The 27,992-nt window shown below is 42.6% G+C and overlaps 1 protein-coding gene across 14 annotated transcripts in view; it reads right to left on the bottom strand.

Moving 5' to 3' along the window:
• The window catches only part of mta3 (metastasis associated 1 family, member 3), a 366,201-nt gene that overhangs the window by 216,280 nt on the left and 121,929 nt on the right, over nt 1–27,992 (bottom strand). For all 14 annotated transcript variants that reach the window (XM_068045144.1, XM_068045146.1, XM_068045152.1 and 11 more), the window contains exon 7: nt 1,586–1,688. In XM_068045144.1, the coding sequence (XP_067901245.1) occupies nt 1,586–1,688 (103 nt within the window). The remainder of the gene's footprint in view (nt 1–1,585; nt 1,689–27,992) is intronic.

Below are 27,992 nucleotides of genomic sequence, written 5' to 3'. Positions count from 1 at the left end.
AGCAGGCATGGAATGGATAGATTGACCTGATCCATAAAAAAACTCTAACAAGGTGAGAGCATGCGGAGTCAGGGGACAAGTTGCAGAATGGTTAGCTAGCTGGTTGCAAAACAAAATGCAGAGAGTGGGGGTAAAGGGTAGCTATTCAGCATGGAAGGTGAAAAGTAGGGTCCCACAAGGATCAGTGCTGGGACTACTTTGTTCACTGTTTATATTAACAATGTAGACTTTGGAATCAAAAAACACAACTTCTATATTTGTGGACGACATCAAATTGGGGAGTATAATTAACACTGAGGAGGACTGCAACAAGCTACAAGACGACATTAATAAATTTGTAGAATGGGCATATAATGGGCAGATAATTATGAGGTATTATATTTTGATAAGAAAAATAAGGAAGTCATATAATCTTGGAAAATAAGAATCTAAGTGAAATAGAAGAATAAAGGGACCTGTGAGTACTGAGACAGAAATCACTAATAGTAGAGACGCAGGTTAATAAGGTAATTTTAAAAAGGCAAATTAAGCACTGGGCTGATTTCTAGAGGAATAGAATTGTAAAACAGAGGAGTTATGCTAAATTTGCATCAAACACTAGTTAAACCACGTTTGGAATACGGTGTACATTTCTGGTCACCATATTATAAAAAGGAAATAGAGTCATTGGAGAGGGTGCAAAGAAGATTTACAAGAATGAAATTAGAAATAAGAGGTTATACCTATCAGGAAAGAATGAACAGGCGGAGTCCCTTTTCTACTGAAAGAGAAGGTTGAGGGATGAGCTAACAGAGGTCTTTAAAATTATGAAAAGTTTTGATGAGTGTTTTTCCACTTGTAGGGAAAATTAAAGGGCATCAATATAAGATGGTCACTAAGAAATCAAATAGGGAATTTAGAAGAAACCTCTTTACCCAGTGAGGTGAATAGTGAGGATGCATTTAAGGCGAGGCTAGATAAGCATATGAGAAGAGAATAGAGGGTTATGCTCAGAGATAGATGAGGAAGGATAAGAGGAGGTTCGAGTGAAGCATTAACGTTGGCATGGATTGGTTGTGCTGAATGGCCTGTTTCTATGCTGCATATTTTACATAATTCCATGCAACCTCTTTGTTTCAAGCTAATAATTGGGGAAAACGCACTCATCCACTTAGCTATCCAATCCTTGGTTACAAGTTAGCTTTGGGTCTTTGCACCAATGAAAACAAACAAACATTGTGACCACTGCAAATGCTTTGTACAAAAGACACCATAATTTACGGTTGTATGAGGATTGACCTAATGGCAATGACGATTCACTTCTGATTGCTTCAGAATCATTACTCTGTAGTGGTTGGACATGTTGAGCACCAAGTCCACTAAGTCCATTAGATTTCTTTCAACTTAATCCTTTCCTATTTTGAAACCATTTACGTATTAAGTAGATCCACCATTCTTTCCTCCAACAGGCACTACTTACATTTATCCCTATTAAAACCCATTTGTCATTGTTTTACCCAATTATATATTTTGTCCAACTCAAATAATCTATTCAAGTGTTTTTAATTAACAACACAAATATGTTAGTCTTTTTGCCTGAACTCACCGTGCAACTACAAGGAACTGATCTATCTGTCGATCATTCAATGGGTTGTCAGGATCCCAAACCTTAACCTCCATCTTCGATTGATCTCTGGCATCTGATTCACCTACCAAGAATAATCAGAATATAATTAATACATCTTACTTTACAGAGGAAGTATTATATAATAGTCACCGGCATTGCTTCAAGAACAATCACACAATTCACACTGCTTTCCAACCTGGTGGATAGGAATATCAGCAAATTTAAAAAGGAGATAGATAGATTGTGGTGGAAGATTGAACAGGTGTTTTTTTTTTTAAACAGCCAGATGGGTAACAAACGTTTTTCCCATCCTATACATTCCTATATGTTTTGAGAAAACTGAATTGACTCTTCTGCTATTAATGACTAGTCAAGAGATACTCATTTGGTCAAAAACAGAAATTTATACTATGCAAGCAAATCAAAGTAACAACATAGATGAAATTTTGCTACACCTTGTGGGGGTGTAATTTTACAAAGCCGGAAGTGCCGAATGGATGATCCATCTCGGCCTGCTCCTGAGGTCCCCAGCATCACAGATGCCAGTCTTCAGCCAATTTGATTCACTCTGCATATGAACAAACAGCTGAATGCACAGGATACAGCAAAGGCTTTGGGCCCTGACAGCATTCCGGATGTAGTAGCGAAGACCTGTGCTCCAGAACTAGCTGGGCCCCTAGCTACAGTACAGCTACAACATTAGCATCTATCCAACAATGTGGCAAATTGCCCAAATATATCCTGTCCAAAAAAGGGACAAATCTGATTTGGCCAATTATCTGTCGACTCTCAGTCCTCAGCAAAGTGATGGAAGGTGTCAAGTGGTATCAAGTGGCACTTACTCAGGTAACCTACTGACCAATGCACAGTTTGGGTTCTGTCAGGGCTACTCAGCTCCTGATCTCATTATACCCTTGCTCCAAACATAGCCAAAAGAGCTGAATTCAAGAGGTGAGAGAGACTGCCCTTGATCAAGTGTGGCATCAAAGAGCCCAAGCAACACTGAAATCAATGAGAATCGGGGGAAAGCTCTCTGCTGGTTGGAGTCATACCTAGCACAAAGCAAGATGGTTGTGATTGTTGGAGGTCAATCATCTCAGCCACAGGTGTTCCCCAGTGTAGCGTCCTAGCCAACCATCTTCAGTTGCATCATCAATGTCCTTCCTTCAATCAGAAGGTCAGAAGTGGGGATGTTCGCTGATGACTGCACAATGTTCAGCACCATCTGCGACTCCTCAGATACTGAAGCAGTCCCAGTAGAAATGTAGCAAGACCTGGACAATATCCAGGCTTGGGCTGATAAGTGGCAAGTAACATTAACCCCACACAAGTGCCAGGCAATGACCATCTCCAACAAGAGAGAATCTAACCATCTCCCCTTGACATTCAATGGCATTACCATCACTGTATCCCCCACTATCAAAATTCTGGGGGTCACCATTGACCAGAAGCTGAACTGGACCAGCCATATAAATACCGTGGCTAAAAGAGCACGTCAGAGGCTAGGAATCCCGTGGCAAGTAACTCACCTCCTGACTCCCCAAATCCTGTCCACCATCTACAAGGCACAAGTCAGGAGTGTGATGGAATACTCTCCTCTTGCCTGGATGGGTGCAGCTCCAACAACACTCAAGAAGCTCGACACCATCCAGGACAAAGCAGCCCGTGTGATTGGCACCCCATCTACAAACATTCACTCCCTCCACCAGTGACGCACAGTGGCAGCAGTGTGTACCATCCAGAAGATGCACTACAGCAACACACCAAGGCTCCTTAGGCAGCACCTTCCAAACCCGTGACCTCTACCACCTAGAAGGACAATGGCAGAAAATGCATGGGAATACCACCACCTGCAAGTTCCCCTCCAAGTCACACACCATCCTGACTTGGAACTATATCACCGTTCCTTCACTGTCACTGGGACAAAATCCTGGAACCCCTTTCCTAACAGCACTGTGAGTGTACTTACCCCACATGGACTGCAGCGGTTCAAGAAGGCAGCTCACCACCACCTTCTCAAGGGCAATTATGGATGGGCAATAAATGCTGGCCTAGTCAGCAACACCCACATCCCATGAATGAATTTAAAAAAAACATAAAGTTGATTGCAAATAACTGGTAAGTTATTACACTTATTGCACTAGCAATAATTGATAGTAAAGCTAAGTAATGGCAGGGCAGCTCGGTCAAGTGGACTATGCCTCCTGTGATATGTGGGAAGTCGTGGATGCACCATGTGTCCTTGACAAACACATCTGCAGGAAGTGTCTCCACCTGCAGAAGCTTGAGCTTCGGGTTTCGGAGCTCGAGCAGCAGCTGGAGTCACTGAGGCGCATCCGTGAGGCGGAGGCCTTCGTGGATAGCATGTTTCAGGTGATAGTCAACCCGGTGCTTCAGAGAGCACAGGCAGAGACAGACATGGCGGTCAGGGCAGGTAATGCAGGAGTCCCCAGAGGGCATCCCACTTTCTAACCAGTATTCAGTTTTGAGTACCAATGGGAAGGAGAATCCTCTGTAGAGTGCAGTGAGAGTCATGATCGGAACACCATGGATGACTCAGCTGTGGAGGGAGGAAGGTAAAAGGACAAGAGAGCAATAGTGGTAGGAGATTCCATAGTTAGGGGAACAGACAAGGCATTTTTGTGGTCGCAGGCATGGTATGTTGCCTCCCTGGAGCAAGGGACATGGATATCACCGAGCAGCTACAGAACATTCTGGAGAGCAACGGTGCACAGCCAGAAGTCATAGTCCACATTGCTACCAATGATATAGCAAGTAAGAGGGATAGGGTCCTGCAGACTGAGTTTAGGGAGTTAGGAAACAGATTAGCCGGCAGGACCACAAGGGTAATAATCTCCGGATTACTCCCAAGACCACATGCTAGTGAGCACAGCAATAGGAAAATACACCAGATGAATGCGTGGCTGGAGAGATGGTGCAGGATGGAGGGCTTCAGATTTCTGGGGCATTGAACATAAGAACTAGGAGCAGGAATAGGCAATTCAGCCCCTCAAGCCTGCTCCGCCATTCAATACAATCATGGCTGATCTCATCTCTGCCTCAACTCCACTTTCCTGCCCGTTCTCCATAACTCTTCAACCCAGTTCTGGGGAAGGTGGGACCTGTACAAGCCGGACAGCCTGCACCTGAACAGGACTGGGAAAAATATCCTTGCAGGAAGCTAGTGCTGTTGGGGTTTAAACTAGATTGGCAGGGGGATGGGAACCTGAGCGCAGTCTTGGATAGGACAATTTCAGTGCAGGGAACAGGACGCAGAAAATCAGCAAAATTAGCGAGTGACTCTGAAAGGAAGAAGCAAAGGTTAAAAAGTGTGCAACACAGGAATTTGGCAGTGTTAAAGGCTATTTATTTAAATGCAAGGAGTATAGTAAATAAAGCCGATGAGTTGAGGGCACAGATAGACACATGGCAAAACAACATTGTTGCTATAACGGAAACGTGGCTTAAAGAGGGGCAAGAATGGCAGCTCAACATCCCTGGATATAGAGTTTTCAGGCATGATAGAGAGGGAGATAAAAATGGAGGGGGTGTAGCATTATTAGTTAAGGAATCAATAACAGCTTTGAGGAGGGATGATATGCTAAATGTATCAAACGAGGCCATATGGGTAGAGCTCAGAAATAAAAAGGGGGCAGCTACATTATTGGGAGTGTACTATGGACCCCCAAATACTGAGAGGGAGATTGAAGAATATGTAGGCAGATTTCTGAGTACAAAAACTACAGGGCGACAATAATTGGAGATTTCAACTACCCCAATATCAACCAGGAAACAGTGTGAAGGGCACAGAAGGGACAAAATTCTTGAACTGCAATCAAGAGAACTTTTTTAGCCAGCACGTAACAAGCCCAACGAGAGGTGGTGCAATTCTAGATTTCATCTTTGGTAATGAAGCTGAGCAAGTGGATGAAGTAACAGTGGATGATCATTTGGGAGATCTCGAATATAATAGTTTTAGCATAATCATGGAAAAGGACAAAGATAAAACAGAAGTAAAGGTTTTACGGCAAGTTTTTACAAAACTAAGGGGTGACCTGGCGAAAGTAGACTGGATACAGCTACTTGAAGGAAAATCATTGACAAACCAGTGGGAAACATTCAAGAGCGAGATACTATGGCCACAGTGTAGACATGCCCCCACAAAGATTAAGGGTGGTACTGCCAAATCTAGAGCCCCCTGGTTATCTAGAAGTCTACATGGTACGTTAAAGCAAAAAAGAAAGCTTATGATGATCACAAATATCTTAATACTTTAGAAAGCCTAGAGGAGTATAGAAAGTGCAGGAGTGTAGTAAAAAAGGAAATTAGAAAAGCAAAGAGAGGACATGAAAAATTACTGGCAGGTAAAATCAAGGAAAACCCAAAGATGCTTTATTAAGAGCAAGAGGATAACTAAGGAAAGGGTAGGGCCTATCAGAGATGCACAGGGGAACTTATGCGCGGATACAGAAGATGTGAGCAGGGTTCTTAATGAGTTTTTTGTCTCTGTCTTCACAAAGGAGAGGGTTGATGCAGACATTGGAGTTAAAGGGGAGTATGAAATATTAGATACGATAAGTATAATGAGAGAAGTACTGCCCGAGGGTCTGACATCCCTGAAAGTGCATAAATCGCCAGGACTGGATGGATTGCATCCCAGGTTATTAAAGGAAGCCAGGGAGGAAATAGAGGATGCACTGAGGATCATGTTCAAATCCTCACTAGTTACAGACAAGATACCAGATGATTGGAGGTCTGTGAACATTAAACCATTGTTTAAAAAGGGTGCGAGGGATAAGCCAGGTAACTATAGGCCAGTCAGTCTGACCTCGGTGGTGGGTAAATTGTTAGAATCTATTCTGAGGGACAGGATAAACTGTCACTTAGAAAAGCATGGATTAATCAGGGATAGTCAGCATAGATTTGTTAGGGGAAGGTCATGTTTTACTAACTTGATTTGAGTTTTTTGAGGAAGTAACAAGGAGGATTTATGAGGGTAGTGCAGTGGATGTGGTTTACATGGATTTAGGCAAGGCATTTGACAAGGTCCCACATGGCAGACTGGTCAATAAAATGAAAGCACATGGGGTAAAGGGGAAGGTGGCAGGTTGGATCCAGAATTGGCTCAGTGACAGGAAACAAAGGGTAGTAGTCGACAGGTGCTTTTGTGAATGGAAAGCAGTTTCCAGTGGCATTCCACAGGGCTCAGTGTTGGGTCCCTTGCTGTTTGTGGTATATATTAACGTTTTGGACTTAAATGTGGCATGATTGTGAAATTTGCTAATGACACAAAAATTGGCCGTGTAGTTAATATACAATAAACGAGAAGATACTGAGAGGGGTAGAAGATATGAGACCTTGGAGTGCATGTACACAGGTTTCTGAAGGTGGCAGGACAGGTGGATAGAGTGGTCAAGAAGGCATATGGATTGCTTTCCTTTATTGGCCGAGGTATAGAGTACAAAAGCAGTGATGTGATGCTGGAACTGTATAGAGTGTTGGTCAGGCCACAGCTGAAGGACTGCATGCAATTCTGGTCACCACATTACAGAAAGGACATAATTGCTCTGGAGAGAGTACAGAGAAGATTTACAAGAATGTTGCCAGGGCTCGAAGGTTGCAGCTATGAGGAAAGATTGGAGAGGCTAGGGTTGTTTTTCCTGGAACTGAGGAGTGACTTGATCGAGGTGTACAAAATTATGAGGGGCCTAAATAGAGTGGACAGGAAGGACCTGTTTCCCCTGGCAGGGAGGTCAGTTACCAGGGGGCACAGATTTAAGGTGATTGGTAGAAGGATTTGAGGGGACATGAGGGGAAACTTTTTCACCCAGAGGGTGGTGTCTGGAATTCGCTGCCAGGAATGGTGGTGGAGGCAGAGACCCTCAATTCTTTTAAAAGGTACCTGGACATGTACCTGAGGTGCTGTAACCTGCAGGGCTATGGACCAGCTGCTGGAAGATGGGATTAGTTTGGGCGGATAGTTTATTTGCCTGGCGCAGACATGCTGGGCTGAATGGCCTCTTTCTGTGCTGTACTTTTTCTATAGTTCTATTATAAATACTGTGGATACAAGAGCAGGTCAGAGACTGGGAACTCTGCAGTGAATAACTCACTGCCTGACTCCTTAAAGTCTGTCCACCACCTACAAAGCATAAGTCAGGAATGTGATGGATTACTCTCCACTTGACTGGATGAGTGCAGCTCCAACAACACTGAAGAAGCCCGACACCATAGAGAACAAAGCAGCCCACTTGATGACACCCATCCATCATCTTGAACATTTACTCCCTCCACCACCGGTGTACAGGGAGTGTACCATCTACAAGTTTCCCTGTAGCAACTCTCCAAGGCTCCTCCGACAGCATCTTCCAAACTCGTTCTTCTCGGTGGTACAGGTTGCAAGGTCAGTAGAAACATGGGAAAACGATCACCTGCAAACTCCCCTCTAAGTCACACACCTTCCTGACTTAGAACTATATTGCCTTTCCTTCACTGTCCCTGGGTCAAAATCCTGGAACTTCCTCCCTAACAGCATTGTGGCTGTACCTACACCACACAGGCTGCAGCAGTTCAGGACGGAGGCTCATCACTATCTTCTCCAGGGCAATTGGGGATGGGCAACAGAACGTTGGCCTTGCCAGTGATGCTCAAATCCCATGAATGAATAAAAAGAGCACCTTTGTACTTCTCTTTAATGACACAGCTTTTCAAAAAAAAACAAATTAATATTTAATCACACAAAGCCTGCCGGCCTGATAGAAAGGTGAAGATAGCTAAGTGCTGAAGGCTGCTTTGACCCATCGCCAAACTATAATTTTTTGTTGCTTGATACAAATTGTAACACTGAACTATTAAGGTAAACATGTCTATATATTAAAATTTGTTCTGATGTGGATACCAATCCTCCCATAGCACTGCAATTACCATAACCAAAGCCCTGTTCATTTTGGCAAAGACAAAGCAGATTCATGCAGTGAGGTTTGAATTTAAATTACTATGAATACTTGGTACACGGGAAATGAAAATTTACAAAATATCACTGTCTGAAATCAAGGCACAAAATTTGTTCGTTCAAAGGAGTATTCTTCATCTTTAGCCTTTGGAGTTGTAATAGACTTGTTTTCTAAACTTGACAAATCACTCAGGTCCTAAATGTCACAACCATTCTGCTTCCAAGCACTGCTACTTAATTCTCATGACAAAGCATCGATGTTGTCCATCCCTGGTAGGATCTTATTTTTAAAAGGGTGTGGAGGAGTAGATGTAGTTGCCAAGTAGCTAAAGGAATGCAAAGGATTAAAGTAAAAAGAACCCCAAACTTGAAATTAATTAGCCAGAATCTAAAAGATATACATCAAGGCAGCTATTAACACAAGCAGGCTACAATTTCCTGCTTGTTTTAACAATTTTATTAATTCATTAATAAATTCATGTTAAGTGATATGAGTTGATTACTTCCAAAGTCTAATTACAATGTAATTTCAGAAAGTCAGGACAACATTGGAACCATCCAATATATCACAGAAGCAGAGGGAATTTCTTTGTTCAATTAAATTGATTTTTCATGTTCCGGCCGACTCTAATGAGTTCCACAAGGAATTTTAGTATAAATTATCATTGGCGAAACCGACACATGGAAGGGTACAACTTCCCAAGTACACCCCCACAGGAAATTCTAGGGCCGGAATTTTACGTTCCTCCCGTCCACCGGCCAAAATGTCAGTGGTGAGCCCGCCCCCACCGGGCCTGGGAGTGGCGCCGGGATTTTACGTGCCCGAGGCCCTTAATTGGCCTCGGGTGGGACTACCGCCCCTCTGAGGCAGGAAGACCCACCTCCAAGAGCTGCCGGCCAACGGTGGCTACTGCTGAGCATGCACCTAGCCACAGCAGCAAGAGGAACACCGGTCTGGAAACAAGGTAAGTGTCTGGGGCCTCCCTGCGGACAACTGGCTGTGCCCCAGTGAGGCAAGGGAGGTCGGTTGCAGGAGGAAGGGGTAGTGCACTGGCGGCGGTTGGGGGCCGTGGGGGGCCCCCTCTGTGGGGCATAGGGTGCCTAATCAGGAGGCCTCCAGGTTTTAATGGGGGTCCTCCTGGAGGGACTGACTTGCCCACCCACCATTGGTAAAATATCAGCAGCGGTGGGCGAAGGCTGTTAAGTGGCAGTTAATTGGCCACTTAAGGACCTTGATTGGCCTGGGGCGGACAGACCATTTCTCACCACACCGTCCCTCAGAATTGCAGGAAGGCATCGGCAACTGCACACTCCCCATCCCCACTCAATTTTACAACCCCTCCCCCGCCACCAGCCTGCTTCTTGGGGGTTGGGGGGCATAAAATTGCAGCCTAGGTCTTGAAGTCCGTAATTTTTACATGAAGCTGTGGGTAAACATCTTGCAGTTGAAAAGCAGATGGAGATGCACCAATGCAGTCAAAAGAAACGCCATAGTGCTTTACAAAAACATATAAAAAGGCCTTTTGGACCATCAAGCTCGTTTCTTCCATGCAATAAACTACTTCATCTACTCAAACCATTTGATTTCCTGAAAAAAAAACTTGTTTCAGTGCATTTGTCCAATTCTATATCCTACACTAATCAAGCAGATTGGTTGCCTTCACAGCTAGATTTTTCCACAGTCCCCTAAACTCAGGAACCATCATGTACCATACATTCAATTACCTGTGACATTCAGGATCAGTTCAATCAGAAGATTGCAAATTCAAGTCCCATTCCAGAACTTGGGTGTGGTTGAGTTGTTAACAGCTGAAACAAAGAGGTTTTTTTTAAAAAAGAGGCATTTTATAAATATAGTGGGTATAGTATAAATGAAAAGTATTGAAAAGAGGCAAAAAGTGAGATTAGGTTGGCAAAGAGGTACTATGAATGATGAGTGGTAATCATCATAGAGTGGAACAGCAAAAGATTTTATAAGTACACGTAAAGAAATTAAAAGCTACTTAAGCAGAGGAGACCACTTTGACATGAAAAAGGGTACCTTGTAGATGAGAATGAGGGAACAGCTGAAAATCTTCAGTATTTTACCTCAGTTTTTATACAGGAAGATGAAAGGGACTGTAGAAATATCTCAGGAAGATGTTGAAAGGAAACTATTTAAGTGGTTAATTGCACAAAAAGTAGAGAAGTCACATAACCCAGATGGTATACACCACATTTTGGAATTTACTTAAGAAAAGGAACTAGACTTCAGATTGTAAATAGAGCACAAGGACCGTAGGCTGCAAATACACATATTAAAAGTTGGAAAGGTATAGCATAGATTCATTAGCACAAACTTACAAATGAGCTGTTTCCATTATGAAGACAGACTTGAGAAGTTAGAGGTTTTTGCACTAAAGTTGAGAAGATTGAGGGGTAATCTAAAAGAGGGTTTTTAGATCGTAAAGAGTTATGACAATGTAAATAGTGATAGGTTGTCTTCCCTGGTAGAAAAGGTTAACAAGAGAGCACAATTTAGCGATATAAAAGGGGAGTATAGAAAAATTCTATACAGGGTGGTTAAAATGTGGAATTTTCTGCTTCAAATTATTATTGAATAGGAGTTCATACATTTTTAAAAGAGAATTAGATAATTGCTTGAAATATTAAAAGTTTTGGAATGTGAGCAAGAGAATGGGATTAGGTCAAGTTCCTCATTTGGGAAAAAAAAACAATAGTCCAGACTTGTTTCTGTGTTGTGGCATTCTATGATTCTTCATGAATCATATATACAAATGACCTGCCAACAACCACATCTCGCAAGTTCATCTTTGCTGATGACATTTCGTGCCACCCAAGCTCCATCTTTCTGCACTCTGGACCAAATCCTTAACGAAGACGTTACAAAGTTGACAGACTACTACAGGACATGGTATCTCACAGTGAATCCCTCTAAAACCATATCCACTGTATTCCACCTCCATAATGCCAGTGCCAAAAAAGAATTGCATATCTACATGGATGGTCAACATATCTGGGAGTGATAAAGGCAAAATACTCTGGATGCTAAAAATCAATGATCGATCTGATGAAATGTCAGAGACCAGAAATGTCAACTCTGCTTCTCTCTCCACAGATGCTGCCAGACCTGCACTTTCTGTCCCTCCAGGACCTTCAGAAGAAAATAGCAGCATAGGTCAAAACTATTAACTAAAGAACCCGAAGAAGGGTCACTGACCCGAAACGTTAACTCTGCTTCTCTTGCCACAGATGCTGCCAGACCTGCTGAGTGGTTCCAGCATTTCTTGTTTTTATTTCAGATTTCCAGCATCCTTAGTGTTTTGCTTTTATATTAACTAAACTTACTGGATCTACATGAGGCACTGCTGCCACAACGCTCCAGACTTCAGCACATGCTCTATCATACTCAGCAGCAGAGTACTGTGCAATTGTCTGGCATAGGTCATCACACACAAACACTTTGTTTATATTCAATTGAATGCAACAATGCGCATCATAACTGGAACCCTCGGCTCGACACCCCTTCCCTAGCTTCCTGTCCTTGCAAACATCACTCCCCCACACATCCGCCAACTGACGAAAACCCACAAGCTGTTTGAAACCATGTGTACTGCACCTCACTTACCATTCCGTAGGACATGTTCAAGCCACCTATGGCCCACCTTCCATCTCGGCACCCCATATGGAGCACACATCTTTTGGATCAAGCAATGGGAAACAAAGGAAGTCACTAACAAGTTCCTTGTGACAAACCCTATCTGTTGAACGGCAGGCTTTGAACTACCACGGCAAGAGTGGTCCTTGCTAAACAGACACAGGACAAGCCAGGGCCCCTGTTCAGTCAACCTCCACCTCAGTACAATCCCCTTATACATTTGTAGAGAAACACAAACAATGCTGCACATTACCGAGGAGTGTCCCCTCCACAGACTATTTATTTATTTATTTATTTATTTATTTATTTAGAGATACAGCACTGAAACAGGCCTTTCGGCCCACCGAGTCTGTGCCGACCATTAATCACATTACTCTCTCACATCCCCACCTTCCCTCAATTCCCCTACCACCTACCTATACTAGGGGCAATTTATCATGGCCAATTTACCTATCAACCTGCAAGTCTTTGACTGTGGGAGGAAACCGGAGCACCCGGCGAAAACCCATGCGGTCACAGGGAGAACTCGCAAACTCCGCACAGGCAGTACCCAGAATTGAACCCGGGTCACTGGAGCTGCGAGGCTGCGGTGCTAACCACTAAGTGGCGGACTAATCACCTTAAACTCAGCAAATGGGGAGGTTATCGGCTTGGCTCTGGTGTTTGCATCCGCTAAATAAATAAATTCTTCATGACAGGATTGCTTCTCTTCTGAATTTGTTCCTGCAGGGCAAATTTGCATCATTGCTGTGAACAGTAGAAACATGTGACATTACAATTCTGCCCACAGACCTTGCCCAAGGTTTTCAGAGGATAGCCTGCACAGAATACCAATTGAAAACCTTCTTCATTGGGAGTCAGATTGAGTTCTTGGACCATTCCACAAGAAATAAATGTAAATATTTTGATATTTCCAAAAATATGAAGTCCAGAATTATTTTTCTGTTGGCTCTAGAGCACTCCGCACATTCCTACCACAAACAGTTCTAAGCTAACAACGTGTCAGTCCTGTTCACTTGATGAGTGAACCCACTTCATTCAAAAAGGTGTACAGTCAACTTGGCATTGAATAATGATAGCAGTAAAAAATTATCCAGGGAAAGAAGGAACAAAGAACATGTGAAAATTAACTTCTCATTATTAGCAATTATTTTCTATCCATGCCATTACCAAATCTTCTAAAATTTGACATAATTTATGATTTCATTTAAACTCTAATTTTAGTCTCTCATTACTATATAAAACTACTAAGAAGTAATAATATGTACATATAAATCCTTAAGGAAAAGCTAACTGGTTCCAGGTTTTCTGTGATTTTTGAAACAAATAGTATGCTCCTGATATTCCATCCTGGAGGCTTCCAGAAAGAAAGAAATCAGTTAGGACAATGTTTCTTCAAATTTCTGTTCTGAAAAATTAGGTAACTTTCCTCTCCCTTCACTATATTCAACAGATAGCTTTGGTAGGTCTCTCTGCACAAGCTCTTAAAGAAGGCAGCACTGAGTTTCTAAATATAGAAAGTCCACAAAATATTACATTAGTCCAATACTACACTGGGTAAGACACTGGATTCGAAACTTTTCTCTGTGAGGAAGTTCCCTGCAAATAATATACTGAGCAATATCACCTGAAATCAACCAATAGAACAGTGGAACGGTGTTAGAGAGCCATACTGCTTGTACTTACTCCTGAAAGCACCATTAAGTAGATTCCTCCAATAGCAGATACTTTGGCCAGTCACCCCTTGACCACCGTGCTACATTTAAATCATAGAGTTGGGTGGGGGAACAAAGCTAGAGAAACTATCTGAATTCCCTGATATCATGCCGCTGGACTGTCAACAACAGGTGAGACTGATACAGGACTGGCAATACTTGTATTGCCAACAAATGTAAGGGTTCTGAAGATTCTGATGGAGGGAAGGGCCTGAAAAATAGGAAGCTAGGTAAAGGTGGAGGGGTAGCACTCAATCAAGGATAGCATTGGTGCAACAGTTAGAGATGATCTTGGTTCAGGAGATTAGGATGTAGAATTGATTTGGGTGGAGATGAGGAATAGCAGGGGAAAGAAGTCACTAGTGGCAGTGGTCTACAGGCCCCTTTACAGTAACCATAATGTAGGAAGAAGTGTACAAGAAGAAATATTGGGTGCTTGTGATAAAGGGACAGTAGTAATCATGGGTGATTTTAATCTACATATAAACTGGAAAAATTAGATTGGCAATAGTAGCCTGGAGGAGGAGTTCATAGAAGGCTTTCGAGATAGTTTCTTAGAGCAGCATATTCTGAAATCAACCAGAGAGCAGAATGTATTAGATTTGGTATTGTATAATGTGACAGGATTAATTAATGACCTCAGAGTAAAGACACCTCTAGGTAGCAGTGACCACAATATGATTGAATTTTACATCCTGTTTGAAAGAGAGAATAAGTGAGTCTAAGACTAGTATTTTAAATTTAAATAAGGGCAACTACGTGGGCATGAAAGCTGAACTAGCTGAAGTGAACTAGGTTACCAGGCTAGGAGACAGATCAATAGAGAAGCAGTAGCAGACACTCAAGGGGATATTTCAGAATACGAAGGATAAGTATATTCCTACTAAAGAAAAATTCTAAGGGGAAGACCCATCATCCATGGTTAACTGAAATTAAGGAAAGCATCCAAGTTAAGGAAAAAGCATATAACTGCGCAAAGATGAGTGGCAGGTCAGATGATTGAGCAGCATATTTTTTAAAAAGCAGAAAATGACTAAAAGATTAATCGGGAGAAAGAAATTAAGAGTATGAGAGGAAGCTAGATAGAAATGTAAAAACAGATAAGTATCTACAGGTATTTAAAAAGGAAAAAAAGAGTAAGGAAAGTGAGTGTTGGTCCTCTAGAGTGAGAATGGGGAGTTAATAGTAGATAATAAGGAAAAGGCGGATGAAATTAACAAATAATTTGCTTCTGTCTTCACTATAGAGGATACAAAAAACATTCCAGTAATAGCTGTAAATCAGCAGGAGGAAAGATGAGAGGAATTTGGTGAAATTACAATCATTAGGGAAGCAGTACTGACCAAACTGATGGAGCTGCAGGTTGACAAGTCCCCAGGGCCTGATGGGGCTTCATCCTAGGGTCTTAAAAGAGGTGGCTAATGAGGTAGCAGATGTATTGGTGTTAATTTTTCAAAATTCTCTAGATTCTGGAAAGGTTCCATCAGACTGAAAAATAGAAATATAACCCCTCTATTTAAGAAGGTGGGGGGGGGGGGGGCACAAAACAAGTAACCATAGGCCAGTTAGCTTGACGTCTGTCATGGGGAATGTGTTAGAATTGATTAAGGAGGTTGTAGCTGGGCACTTAGAAAAACTCAAGGTAATCGGGAATAGTCAGCATGATTTTGTGAAAGGGAAATCATGTTTAACCAATTTGTTGGAGTTCTTTGAAGGAGTGACATGTTCTGTGGATAAAGGGGAGCCCACTGACGTACTGTACTTAGATTTCCAGAAGGCATTTGACAAGCTGCCACATAAAAGGTTATTGCGCAAAGTAGGAGCTCATGGTGTAGTAGGTAACATATTGGCATGGATAGAAGATTGGCTAGCTGGCAGAAAACAGAGAGTATGCATAAATGGGTCCTTTTCTGATTGGTAGGATGTGACGAGTGGAGTCTTACAGGGGTCTGTGCTGAGGCCTCAACTTTTTACAATTTATATCAATGACTTAGATGAGGGGAGTGATGGCATGGTAGCTAAATTTGCAGATGACACAAAGATAAGTCGGAAAGTATGTTGTAAAGAGGACATAAGGAGCTTGCAGATCAATATAGATAGATTGAGTGAGTGGGCTAAAATCTGGCAGATGGAGTATATTGTGGGAAAACATGAAGTTGCTCACTTTGGCAGGAAGAATAAAAAAGAATAAAAAAGAATAAAATACTTAAACGGAGAACAACTGCAAAATTCCAAGGTGCAGAGGGATCTTGGTGTTCCAGTGCATGAGTCACAAAAAGTTAGTATAGAGGTACAGCAAGTAGTAAAGAAGGCTAATAGAGTGCTATCCTTTATTACGAAAGGAATTGAAAATAAAAGTAAAAATGTTATGCTTCAGTTATACAGGGCATTGGTGAGACCACATCTTGAATACTGTGTGCAGTTTTGGTCTCCTTATTTAGGGAAGGATGTGAATGCGTTGGAGGTGGTTCAGAGGAGGTTTACTCGATTGATATCTGGAATGAACAGGTTATCTTATGAGGAAAGGTTGGACAGACTCGGCTTGTTTTCTCCAGAGTTTAGAAGAGTGAGGGAAGACTTGATTGAAGTAAACAAGATCTTGAATGGTCTTGACAGGGTGGATGTGGAAAGGATGGTTCCTCTTGTGGGTGAGTCCAGAACTAGGAGGCACCGTTTTAAAATTAGGGGTCACCCTTTTAGGACAGAAATGAGGAGAATTTTTTTCTCAGAGGGTTGCGCGACTTTGGAACTCTCTGCCTCAGAAGGTGGTGGAGGCAGGGTCATTGAATAATTTTAAGGCGGAGGTAGATAGATTCTTGTTAGGCAAGGTTATCGGGGTAAATGGGACTGTGGAATTCGAGACACAAACAGATCAGCCCATGATCTTATTGAATAGCGGAGTAGGCTAGAGGGGCCGAATGGCCTACTTCCGCTCCTAATTCATATGTTCGTATGTTAGTAACTCATTCTCCCTCTATTTTGCTCCAATCTTGAAAAGGAAGAAAATAATTGCATTTATGCAGCACCTTTCACGTCCTCAAGATTAAGTGTTCTGTAGGCAAGTTCACCACCAATTTGCACACAAGATCCCACAAACAACAAATAAATGAATGATCTGATAAGCTGTTCTTTGTAGTGTTGATTGTGGGATAAACATTAACCAAGACACCAGGATAATTCCCCATGCTTGTTTGAATAGTTCCATGGCATCTTTTGCCTTTACCAAAGGTGGTGAATGGAGCCTCATTTGATGTCTCACCCAAATAAGGGCACCTCCCAGTGTAGCATTCCCTCAGTACTGCCTTGAAATGGCAGCCAAGCTTATGTGATAAAGTCCTAGAGGGGGGCTTAAACCCACAACGTTCTGACTCAGAGGCAATCGTGCTACCACTATGGTAAAGCTAATAAGAATACAATGCTCATTCATAGCCTTTTCCAAATTTCATTTAGTCATCTAGGTGCTTCTGCCCCCTTATTATGCTATTTCCTCTTTCTGGTTCTGCAGTGAATATCCTACCTGGCAATGCCAGACAAAGCACCGGAAAGGCATCCCAGGAAAGTTGGTCACGGTGGAGTCGAAGTGACAACAAAATTTCCATTCTACCTGACTACCGGCAGCAAAACCTGTCCAGAGGAAAATCCAGCCCCATGTTTGAGGCATGCAGCATAACCTTGTGAACCCTCCAACAGCAAGATACATTGATCCTTACAGCTGCATCTTCAAACAGATTTGAAGCACTGCTGTTAAACTGAGGCAGTAATGCTCAGCAAATGCATGAACATTGCTCCAGGTTACTGCCTGGCAGTAGAAGAAATGAATCTTCCACTTAAATGACAATTACACATGCACAATTAGCTCCAGCACTTCCAATGAGACTTGTTGCATAAGGGAATAACACAATTATAAATATAATGCAAAAGCACAGGAGGAATCCATCTTCAATGAATGAACCCAGGGCTATAATCCAGCATCAGTGCAATCCAAGTAATGGGAAGAGATAGTGATAAATTTTGTAGCAGGAAGGAAGACGAGAGACACAAAGAGAGAGACAGAGAGAGAGAGAGGCCCTTGTTCAAGGATTTGAGAGGTGTTTTGACTTGGGGATCTGGTATGAAGATGCAGAGAAACATCTTTTGGGTAGAGGGAAAGCAAATGGGAGCGGAAGACAGACAGGCACACATACGAAAGCGCCTGGATGCATGAGCACCATAGGAACACCCCCAAGCATTTAAATATCAGTGCAGCAGAGAAGGAAAACAAACTCCGAAAAAGTGACATAACAGATATCATAGTCCATGAAAACGAAGGTAAGTCAATTTAGTAAACATTCTATCATTTTAATTGAATTTGGTTATGATTGATTGAGAAATAACTAGCTTAAAAAATAAAGTAGTAAGTAACAAGCTTAGAAAATAATTGCTGATTTGAAAATTAAGATAAATTCATTAGCTAATTATAATCTAGATTTCTAGTGATCCTAGCAGTTCTAGACATAAAAGTATTGCAATCTAATAAATAAGTATTTAGGAGAAGCATTTAGGATAAAGTAATAAGAAATTAAAATGAAATAGAAAAAGGAAATAAGAGGGGCAAAAAGAGTACGAGAACAGAGTAGCAGCTAGCATAAAAGGGAACTCGAAAGTCTTTTATAAAATGTATAAATAGTAAAAAAGTAGTCAAAAGAAACAGAGCCAATTACGGGCAAAAAGATCTTCTTGTGAAGGCAGAGGGTATGACTGAGGTGCTAAATTAATACTTCACATCAGTTTTCTCTAGCGAGGAGGATGCTGTCAATGTAGCAATGAAGGGGGGAGATAGTAGTGCTTTTTTTTTTAAGAGATACAGCACTGAAACAGGCCCTTCGGCCCACCGAGTCTGTGCCGACCATCAACCACCCATTTATACTAATCCTACACTAATTCCATATTCCTACCACATCCCCACCTGTCCCTATATTTCCCTACCACCTACCTATACTAGGGGCAATTTATAATGGCCAACTTACCTACCAACCTGCAAGTCTTTTGGCTTGTGGGAGGAAACCGGAGCACCTGGAGAAAACCCACGCAGACACGGGGAGAACTTGCAAACTCCACACAGGCAGTACCCAGAATTGAACCCGGGTCGCTGGAGCCGTGAGGCTGTGGTGCTAACCACTGCGCCACCCTATTAGAGAAGATAAAAATGAAGTGGATGTACCTAAAAGGTTGGCAATACTTAAAAGTAGAAAAATCACCTGGTCCAGATGGGTTACATCCTAGGTTATTAATGGAAGTGAGGGTGGCAATTGTGGAGGCTCTGGCGACAATCTTCCAATGTTCCTTAGATATGGAGGAATGGAGGATTGTAAATGCTGCACCCTTGTTCAAAAAAAAAGAGACGGAAATCCAGCAATTACAGGCCAGTCAGCCCAATGTCAGTGGTAGGGAAACATTATCGACAATTATCTGGGACAAAATATTACGTGGAAAAAATATAGGATAATAAATGAAAATCAGCATAGATTTATTGAATTAAAATTGTGGTTGACTAACCTGAATGATTTCTTTGATGAAGGTTAGAGATGGTTAGAATGTTCTGTATATGGACTTTCAGAAGGCATTTGATGAAGTACCACATGGCTTGTTAGCAAAATTAAGCCCATGGGAATAAAGAGACAGTGGCAGCGTGGATGAAAAATTGGCTAAGACTTATAAAACAGACAGTAGTGGTGAACGGTTGTTTTTTCCCCAGACTGGACAGAAGTATACAGTGGTGTTCCCAGGGGTCAGTATTAGGACCATTGCTCTCTTTGCTCTATATTAATGACTTGAGCTGGGGATACAGGATATAATTTCAAAGTCTGCAGTTGACACGAAACTCGGAAATGTAACAAACCATGTGGAGGACAATAACAGATTTCAGGAAACCAGAGGCTAGTGAAATGTGCATAGACATGGCAGATGAAAGTTAATGCAGAGAAGCGTGAAGTGACATATTTTGGTAGGGAGAATGAGAACAGGCAATATAAACTAAATGGGACAATCTTAAAGGGACTGCAAGAATAGAGACGTAGGTGTGAAGGTACACAGATTTTTGAAAGTTGAGAAGACATGCGGCACAGCGGTGCAGTGGTTAGCACTGCAGCCTCACAGCTCCAGCGACCTGGGTTCAATTCTGGGTTCTGCCTGTGTGGAGTTTGCAAGTTTTCCGTGTCTGCGTGGGTTTTCTCCGGGTGCTCCGGTTTCCTCCCACAAGCCAAAAGACTTGCAGGTTGGTAGGTAAATTGGCCATTATAAATTGCCCCTAGTATAGGTAGGTGGTAGGGAAATATAGGGACAGGTGGGGATGTAGTAGGAATATGGGATTAGTGTAGGATTAGTATAAATGGGTAGTTGATGGTCGGCACAGACTCGGTGGGCCGAAGGGCCTGTTTCAGTGCTGTATCTCTAAATGTAAAAAAGCATGAGGGATCCTTGAGTCTATTAATAGAGGCATTGTAGTTATGCTAAACCAGTAATAAAATACCACTTAGGCCACAGCTGGACTAGTATGTTCAATTCGGGACATCACACTTTACAAAGAATGCCAAGACTTGTTAGAGGATGGAGAAGAGATTTACTAGCATGGTACCAAGGATGAGGGACTTCAGTTACATGGAAAGTTTGGAGAAGCTGAGGTTTTTCTCCTTGGAACAGAGAAGGTTAAGAGGAGAAATAAAAACAGAAAGTGCTCGAAAAACTCAGCAGGTCTGGCAGCATCTGTGGAGAAAGAAGCAAAGTTAACGTTTCAGGTGAGTGACCTTCCATCAGAACTGGTAGATGAAGAAAGGTCACTGACCTGAAATGTTAACTCTGCTTCTCTCTCCACAGATACTGCCAGACCTGCTGAGCTTTTCCAACACTTCCTGTTTTCATTGCAGGTTTCCAGCATCCACTGTATTTTGCTACTATTTTAAGGTAAAGAGGAGATTTGATAGAAGTGTTGAAAACCAAAGGGTTTTGTTACAGTAAATAAAGAGAAATTGTTTCCAGTGGCAGAAGGGTCAGTAACCAGACGACACAGATTTAAGGTAATTAGCAAAAGAATCAGAGGCAAAATCCAGATACTTTTTTTTTTAAACTCAGCAAGTTTTTATGATTGGAATGCACTCCCTGAAAAGGTGGCGAAAGCACATTCAACAGTAAATTTCAAGGGGGAATTAGATATATACTCGAAGGGAAAAAGGGTACAGGCTAGAGCAGGAAAGAGCAGGTGAGTGAGTCTAATTGGATAACTCAACCAAACAGCCGGCACAGGCACAATGATCTGAATTGCCCCTTCTGTGCTTTATCATAGTAATAACACCAAATGGTGTGGGGGGGGGGAGGGGTATTAAAAGTTTTTGACTAGTGGGGAGTAGAAAAACTAACATATATTTTATTTTGGACAGTGGGGAGAATGTACCTTTTGAGAGTGGAAAATGTCATTTGAAAGTTAGAGCAAGTGAAATAGAAAAAGGGACCTTTTTGAGTATGGAATGGGTCATGGAGCTGAACTATGTTTTTGAAGTGGTGGGCAAAGGAAGCATCTTCGCTCTTTTGGGACAGAGACTGCTGCTATTGCTATATGGCTGGTATATGTCATAAAAAGAATCATTTATTTCAAATAATGTGAAAAATGCTGATTTAAATTTATGACTACTTAAAAAAAAAACTCTGGTTCTCTCCCGCTTGACCACCCTGCTACAGTTAAATCATGTTGGGTTGGGAAGGGGGCGGGGTGGGGGGGGAGGCGCAGGTGGTGTTGCATCTGTTAGCAAACTTAGAGTCCAATATTGAGGTCTTATCAACTGAAGGTAGAAAAAAAGCGTTACCTTTACATGTTTATAACAATGTTCTGCATTTAATGATACTTCAACTCCAGCAACGATCCTGGACATTGTATAAATCCAAATTGGTTTTATAGTGGGGAGGCGGTGGCGTAGTGGTAATGTCACTAGTCTAGTAACCCAGAGCCCCAGGCTTATGCTCTGGGGACATGGGTTCGAATCCCACCACAGCAGATGGTGGAGTTTGAATTCAATTAATAAACCGGAAATTAAAAAAGCTAGTCTAGTCCCATCTGGTTCACTAATGTCCATTAGGGAAGTAAATCTGCCGTCCTTACCTGGTCCGGCCTACATGTGACTCCAGGCCCACAGCAATGTGGTTGACTCTTAAGTGCACTCTGAAATGGCCTAGCAAGCTACTCAGTTGTATCAAACCTCTACAAAGTCTAAGAAAAGGAATGAAACTGGACAGACCAACCAGCATCGACCGAAGCAACCGACAACGGCACATGCAACCCTGTTAACCCTGCAAAATCCTCCTTCCGAAAATCTGGGGCCTGTGCCAAAATTGGGGGAGCTGTCCCACAGACTAGCCAAGCAACAGCCTCATATGGTCATACTCACGGAATCATAACTTGCAGACAACGACCCAGACAACACCATCACCATCCTTGGGTATCTCCTGTCCCTCCAGCAGGACAGACCCACCAGAGGTGGTGGCACAGTGATATATAGTCAGGAGGGAGGTGCCCTGGGATCCTCAACATTCACTCCGGAGCCCATGAAGTTCCATGGCATCAGGTCAAACATGGGCAAGGAAACCTCCTGCTCATTACCACCTACCGCCCCCCTCAGCTGATGAATCAGTGCTTCTCCCTACTGAACACCAATTTGAGTAGAAAGGGCACAAAATGTACTCTGGATGTGGGACTTTAATGTCCATCGCCAAGAGTGGCTCAGTAGCACCGCTACTGAGTGAGCTGGCCAAGTAATCAAGGACACAGCTGCTAGATTGGAACCGCGGCAGGTGGTGAGGGAGTCAAGAGGGAAAAACCTACTTGATCTCGTCCTCACCAATCAACCTGTCGCAGATGCATCTGTCCACGACAGTATTGGTAGGAGGGACCAGCGCACATTCCTTGTGGAGACAAAGTCCTGTCTTTACATTAAGAGTACCCTCCATCGTGTTGTGTGGCACTACCACAGTGCTAAATGGAATAGATTTCGAACAGATCTAGCAGCTCAAAACTGGGCATCCATGAGGAGCTGTGGGCCATCAGCAGCAGCAGAACTCTACTCAACCACAATCTGTAACCTTATGGTGCGGCACATGCCCCACTCTATCATTACCATCAAGCTGGGGGACCAAGCCTGGTTCAATGAAGAGTGCAGGAGGGCATGCCAGGAGCAGCACCAGGACTACTTGCATGCCAAACAGCAGAAGCAGCATGTGATAGGCAGTGCTAAGCGATTCCACAACCAATGGATCAGACCTAAGCTCTGCAGTCCTGCCACATCCAGTCGTGAATGGTGGTGGCCAATTAAACAACTGACAGGAGGCGGCGGCTCCACAAACATCCCCATCCTCAACGATGAGTGAGCCCAGCACATGAATGCAAAAGACAAGGTTGAAGCATTTGCATCCATCTTTAGCCAGAAGTGCCGAGTGGATGACCCATCTCGGCCTCAAGTTCCCAGCATCACAGATGTCAGTCTTTAGCCAATCCGAATCACTCCACGTGATATCAAGAAACGGCTGAAGTCACTGGATATTGCAAAGGCCCTGACAACATCCCGGCAATAGTACTGAAGACATGCTCCAGAACTAGCTGCGCCCCTAGCCATGCTGTTCCAGTACAGCTACAACACTGGCATCTACCCGGCAATGTCAAAGTTTGCCCAGGTATGTCCTGTACACAAAAAGCAGGACAAGTCCAACCCTACCAATTCCCACAGCTGAACGTTAACTTTAACTAATGCCTCCATGAAGCGCATTAGAGTATTTTTCCACATTAAAGGTAATAAATAATGCAATTGTTGTTGGATTTTCTTGTAAATGTCAAGACTCTGTACATAACCATTTTGTTTTTATCAATAAAGCTTTTTTAAAGCAAGAAACATCCCAAGGCATTTCACAGAAGGATAGAAAACAGACAGAGTTAGTATTGCAGCAGGCCTTGTGCAAAAAGGCAGTAATCTCACTTGTAGGATCATGGTTATTTTTCTTTACAACAGAATCATAAACAAGCTGATCCATTAGTGCCAGAGACATTTCACTCTCAACTCATCAGAAATTCTATGGTTTTCACATTCCAACGAGAAAGAAAAATTCCAAGGGGAGGACCCACCATCCGTGGCTAACTAAAAAAGTTAAAGATAGTATCAAACTTAAAGAAAAAGCATATAATTGCACAAAGACGGGTGGCAGGTCAGAAATTGGACAGAATATAAAAAGCAGCAAAGAACTGAAAGATTAATAAGGAGGGAAAAATTAGAGTACAAGAGAAAGCTAGCTAGAAATACAAAAACAGATCGTAAGAGTTTCTATAGAAGTTAACAAAGTGAGCATTGGTCCTATAGAAAGTGAGTCTGGGGAATTAATAAGGGAAAATAAGGAGATGGCAGATAAATTGACCAGGTAGTTTGCATCAGTCTTCACCATATAGGATACAAGTAACATCCCAGAAATAGTTGTAAATCAGGAAATGGGAGGGAGCGAGGAACTCATGAAAATTACAATCACCAGGGAAGCGATACTGAGCAAATTGTTGCAGTTGTGGGCTGACAAGTCCCCAGGTCCTGATTGACTTCATCTTAGGGTCTTAAAGGAAGTGGTTAGTGAGATAGCTGACGTGTTGGTTATAATTTTTCAAAATTCCCTAGATTTGGGGAAGGTTTCACTAGATTGGAAAATAGCCAATGTAACTCCTTTGTTCAAAAAAGGAGGGAGACAGAAAGCAGGAAACTACAGACCAGTTAGCTTAACATCTGTCATAGGGAAAATGTTAGAAGCTATTATTATAGCCATTATAGCAGGACACTTAGAAAAATTCAAGATGATCAGGCAGACTCAACATGGTTTTGTGAAAGGGAAATCATGTTTAACCAATTTATTGGAGTTCTTTGAAGAAGTAACGTGCTGTGGATAAAGGGGAACTAGTGGATTACTGTACTTGGATTTCCAGAAGGCATTTATTGTGGAAAATAAAAGCTCATGGTGTAGGGGGTAATATTTTGGCATGGATAGATTGGCTAAATAATTGGAAACAGAGAGTAGGCATAAATGGGTCATTTTCGGGTTGGCAAGATGTAATGAGTAGTGTCTCATAGGGATCAGTGCTGGGGCCTCAACGTTTTACAATTTATATAAACGACTTGGATGAAGGGACCAAAGGTTTGGTTGCTAAATTTGCCGATGACACAAAGATATGTAGAAAAGTAACTTGTGAAGAGGACATAAAGGGGCTACAAAGGGATATAGATAGGTTAAGTGAGTGGACAAAGATCTGACAAACAGTATAATGTGGAAAAATGTGAAATTGTCCATTTGGGCAAGAATAATAAAAAAGAAGCATATTATCTAAATGGTGAGAGAATGCACAGCTCTGAGATGCAGAGGGGTCTGGGTGTCCTAGTGCACGAATCGTAAAGGGTTAGTACGCAGGTACAGCAAGTAATTAGGAAAGCTAATAGAATGTTATCGTTTATTGCGAGGGGAATTGAATATAAAAGTAGGGAGGTTATGCTTCAGTTACACAGGACATTGGTGAGACCACATCTGGAGAAGTGTACAGTATTGCTCTCCTTATATAAGAAAGGATGTTAAACGCATTGGAAGCAGTTCAGAGAAGGTTTACTAGACTAATACATGGAATGGTCGGGTTGTCTCATGAGGAAAGGTTGGACTGGCTAGGCATGTATCCACTGGAGTTTAGAAGAGTAAGAGGCGACTCGATTGAAACATATAAGATCTTGAGGGGTCTCAACAGGATAGATGTGGCAAGGATATTTCCTCTTGTGGGAGAATCTAGAACTAGGGGTCACTGTTTAAAAATAAGGGGACGCCCATTTAAGAGAGAGATCAGGAGAAATTTTTTCTCTCAGAGGGTCGTGAGTCTTTGGAACTCTCCTCCTCAAAAGGTGGTGGAAGCAGAGTCTTTGAATATTTTTAGGTAAAGGTAGATAGATTCTTGATGAACAAGGGGGGGGTGAAAGGATATTGGGGGTAGGTGGGAAAGTGGAGTTGAGGTTACTATCAGATCAGCCATGATCTTGTTGAATGGCGGAGCAGACTCGAGGGGCCGAATGGCCTACTCCTGCTCCTAATTCATACGTTCATAAGTTTCCCACACTGGAAGATCTTAACCTGAAATTCATGGGAGCCAAATTTTTCTCAAAAATGCAAAGAATAGTTATTGGTCAGTAAATTTGGCTGTACCCCATTTGGTCGGTATTGTTTTCAACATCTTCCTTTTGGGCTATCAATTAGCCAAGACCTCTTTCAGGCACATATGCATCATATTACTTGCACAGTACCACAGCAGACGACATTGCCATAGTGGGAAGGACAGAACAGGATCACGACAGAAGTCTACATCTCCTGATGCAAGAAGTGTGCGAAGGAGGGCTGGTATTTAACTGACACAAATGCGAGATCAATGTACAAATCAACATTCTTGGGTCAAAATACTCAAGTGCAGGTATTTGTCCTGACCCTAGCAAGCTGGAGGATGTTCATGTGATGCCAACACCCCAGGATAAGGAGGATCTCCAACGTTGTTCAGGTCTCATCAACATTCTATCTCCGTATATCCCACATTTTGCACACGAAACGTTGTCTCCATGGGAATTATTGAAGAAAAAAAAGGGGCAGGCCATTTAGGACAGAGATGAGGAGGAATTTCTTCACTCAAAGGGTGGTGAAGCTTTTGAATTCTCTTCCCCAGAGGGCATGCTTGCCTTCATCGGTCGGGGCATAGAGTATAAAAATTGGCAAGTCACGCTGCAGCTCTACAGAACTTTAGTTAGGCCACACTTAGAATATTGTGTGCAATTCTGGTCACCACACTACCAGAAGGACGTGGAGGCTTTGGAGAGGGCACAGAAGAGGTTTACCAGGATGTTGCCTGGTCTGGAAGGCATTAGCTATGAGGAGAGGTTGGATAAACTCAGATTGTTTTCACTGGAACGACGGAGGTGGAGGGGTGACATGATAGAGGTTTACAAAGTTATGAGCGGCATGGACAGAGAGGATAGTCAGAAGCTTTTTCCCAGGATGGAAGAGTCAGTTACAAGGGGACATAGGTTTAAGGTGAGAGGGGCAAAGTTTAGAGGGGATGTGCGAGGCATGTTCTTTACACAGAGGGTGGTGAGTGCCTGGAACTTGCTGCCGGGGGAGATGGTGGAAGCAGGTACCATAGAGACGTTTAAGAGGCATCTTGACAAATACATGAATAGGATGGGAATAGAGGCATACGGTCCCCAGAAGTGCAGAAGGTTTTAGTTTAGGCAGGCATCAAGATTGGCGCAGGCTTGGAGGGCCGAATGGCCTGTTCCTGTGCTGTACTGTTCTTTGTTCTTTTGTTGTGGAGGCTCAGTCATTGAGTTTGTTCAAGACTGAGATCGATATATTACTACATATTAAAAACATCAAGGGATACTGGGATAGTGCAGGAAAATGGTGTTGAAATATATCATCATGATCTCATTGAATGGCGGAGCAGGCTTGAAGGGTTGAATGGTCTACTCCTATTTCTTATGTTCTTATCTTCTGAAGAAGGAGATACCTTTTCTTTGGCACGAAGACTACCAACATCTTACCAGGAACTGAAGGTGATATCGGAAACATCGTTGTTAGAGTTTTATGACCCCAAAGAGGTGACCACTCACGAAGTGGACACATCCCAGAAAGGATTAGTAGCATGTATCTTGCAGAAAGGCAAGCCCAGTGCATTCGCATCAAAATCTTTGCAGCGCAGTCAAACTGCTCGAACACAGAGAGAAATGTTAGCCTTAGTGTTTGGAATTATGCATTTTCACACATACCTATTCGGGAAGAGATTTGTGGTAGAAACAGACCACAAACTGCTCAAGATGATTGGAAGAAGCCATTGACTAGAGAACTGCTGCGATTGCAACGCCTATTGGTAAAAATACAGGGTTACAACTGCAACATGCAGTACAAACCTGGCAATCTGACGGTTACGTCCAATACGCTAAGCAGGTTACCCAATCCAGCGAAGAGTGCAGAAGTAAACATCGATTTACGAGT

This window comes from Heterodontus francisci, chromosome 13 (assembly GCF_036365525.1).
Source record: "Heterodontus francisci isolate sHetFra1 chromosome 13, sHetFra1.hap1, whole genome shotgun sequence".
In the NCBI taxonomy this organism is placed as follows: Eukaryota; Metazoa; Chordata; class Chondrichthyes; order Heterodontiformes; family Heterodontidae; genus Heterodontus; species Heterodontus francisci.
This window is presented reverse-complemented; position numbering and strand designations above follow the sequence as displayed.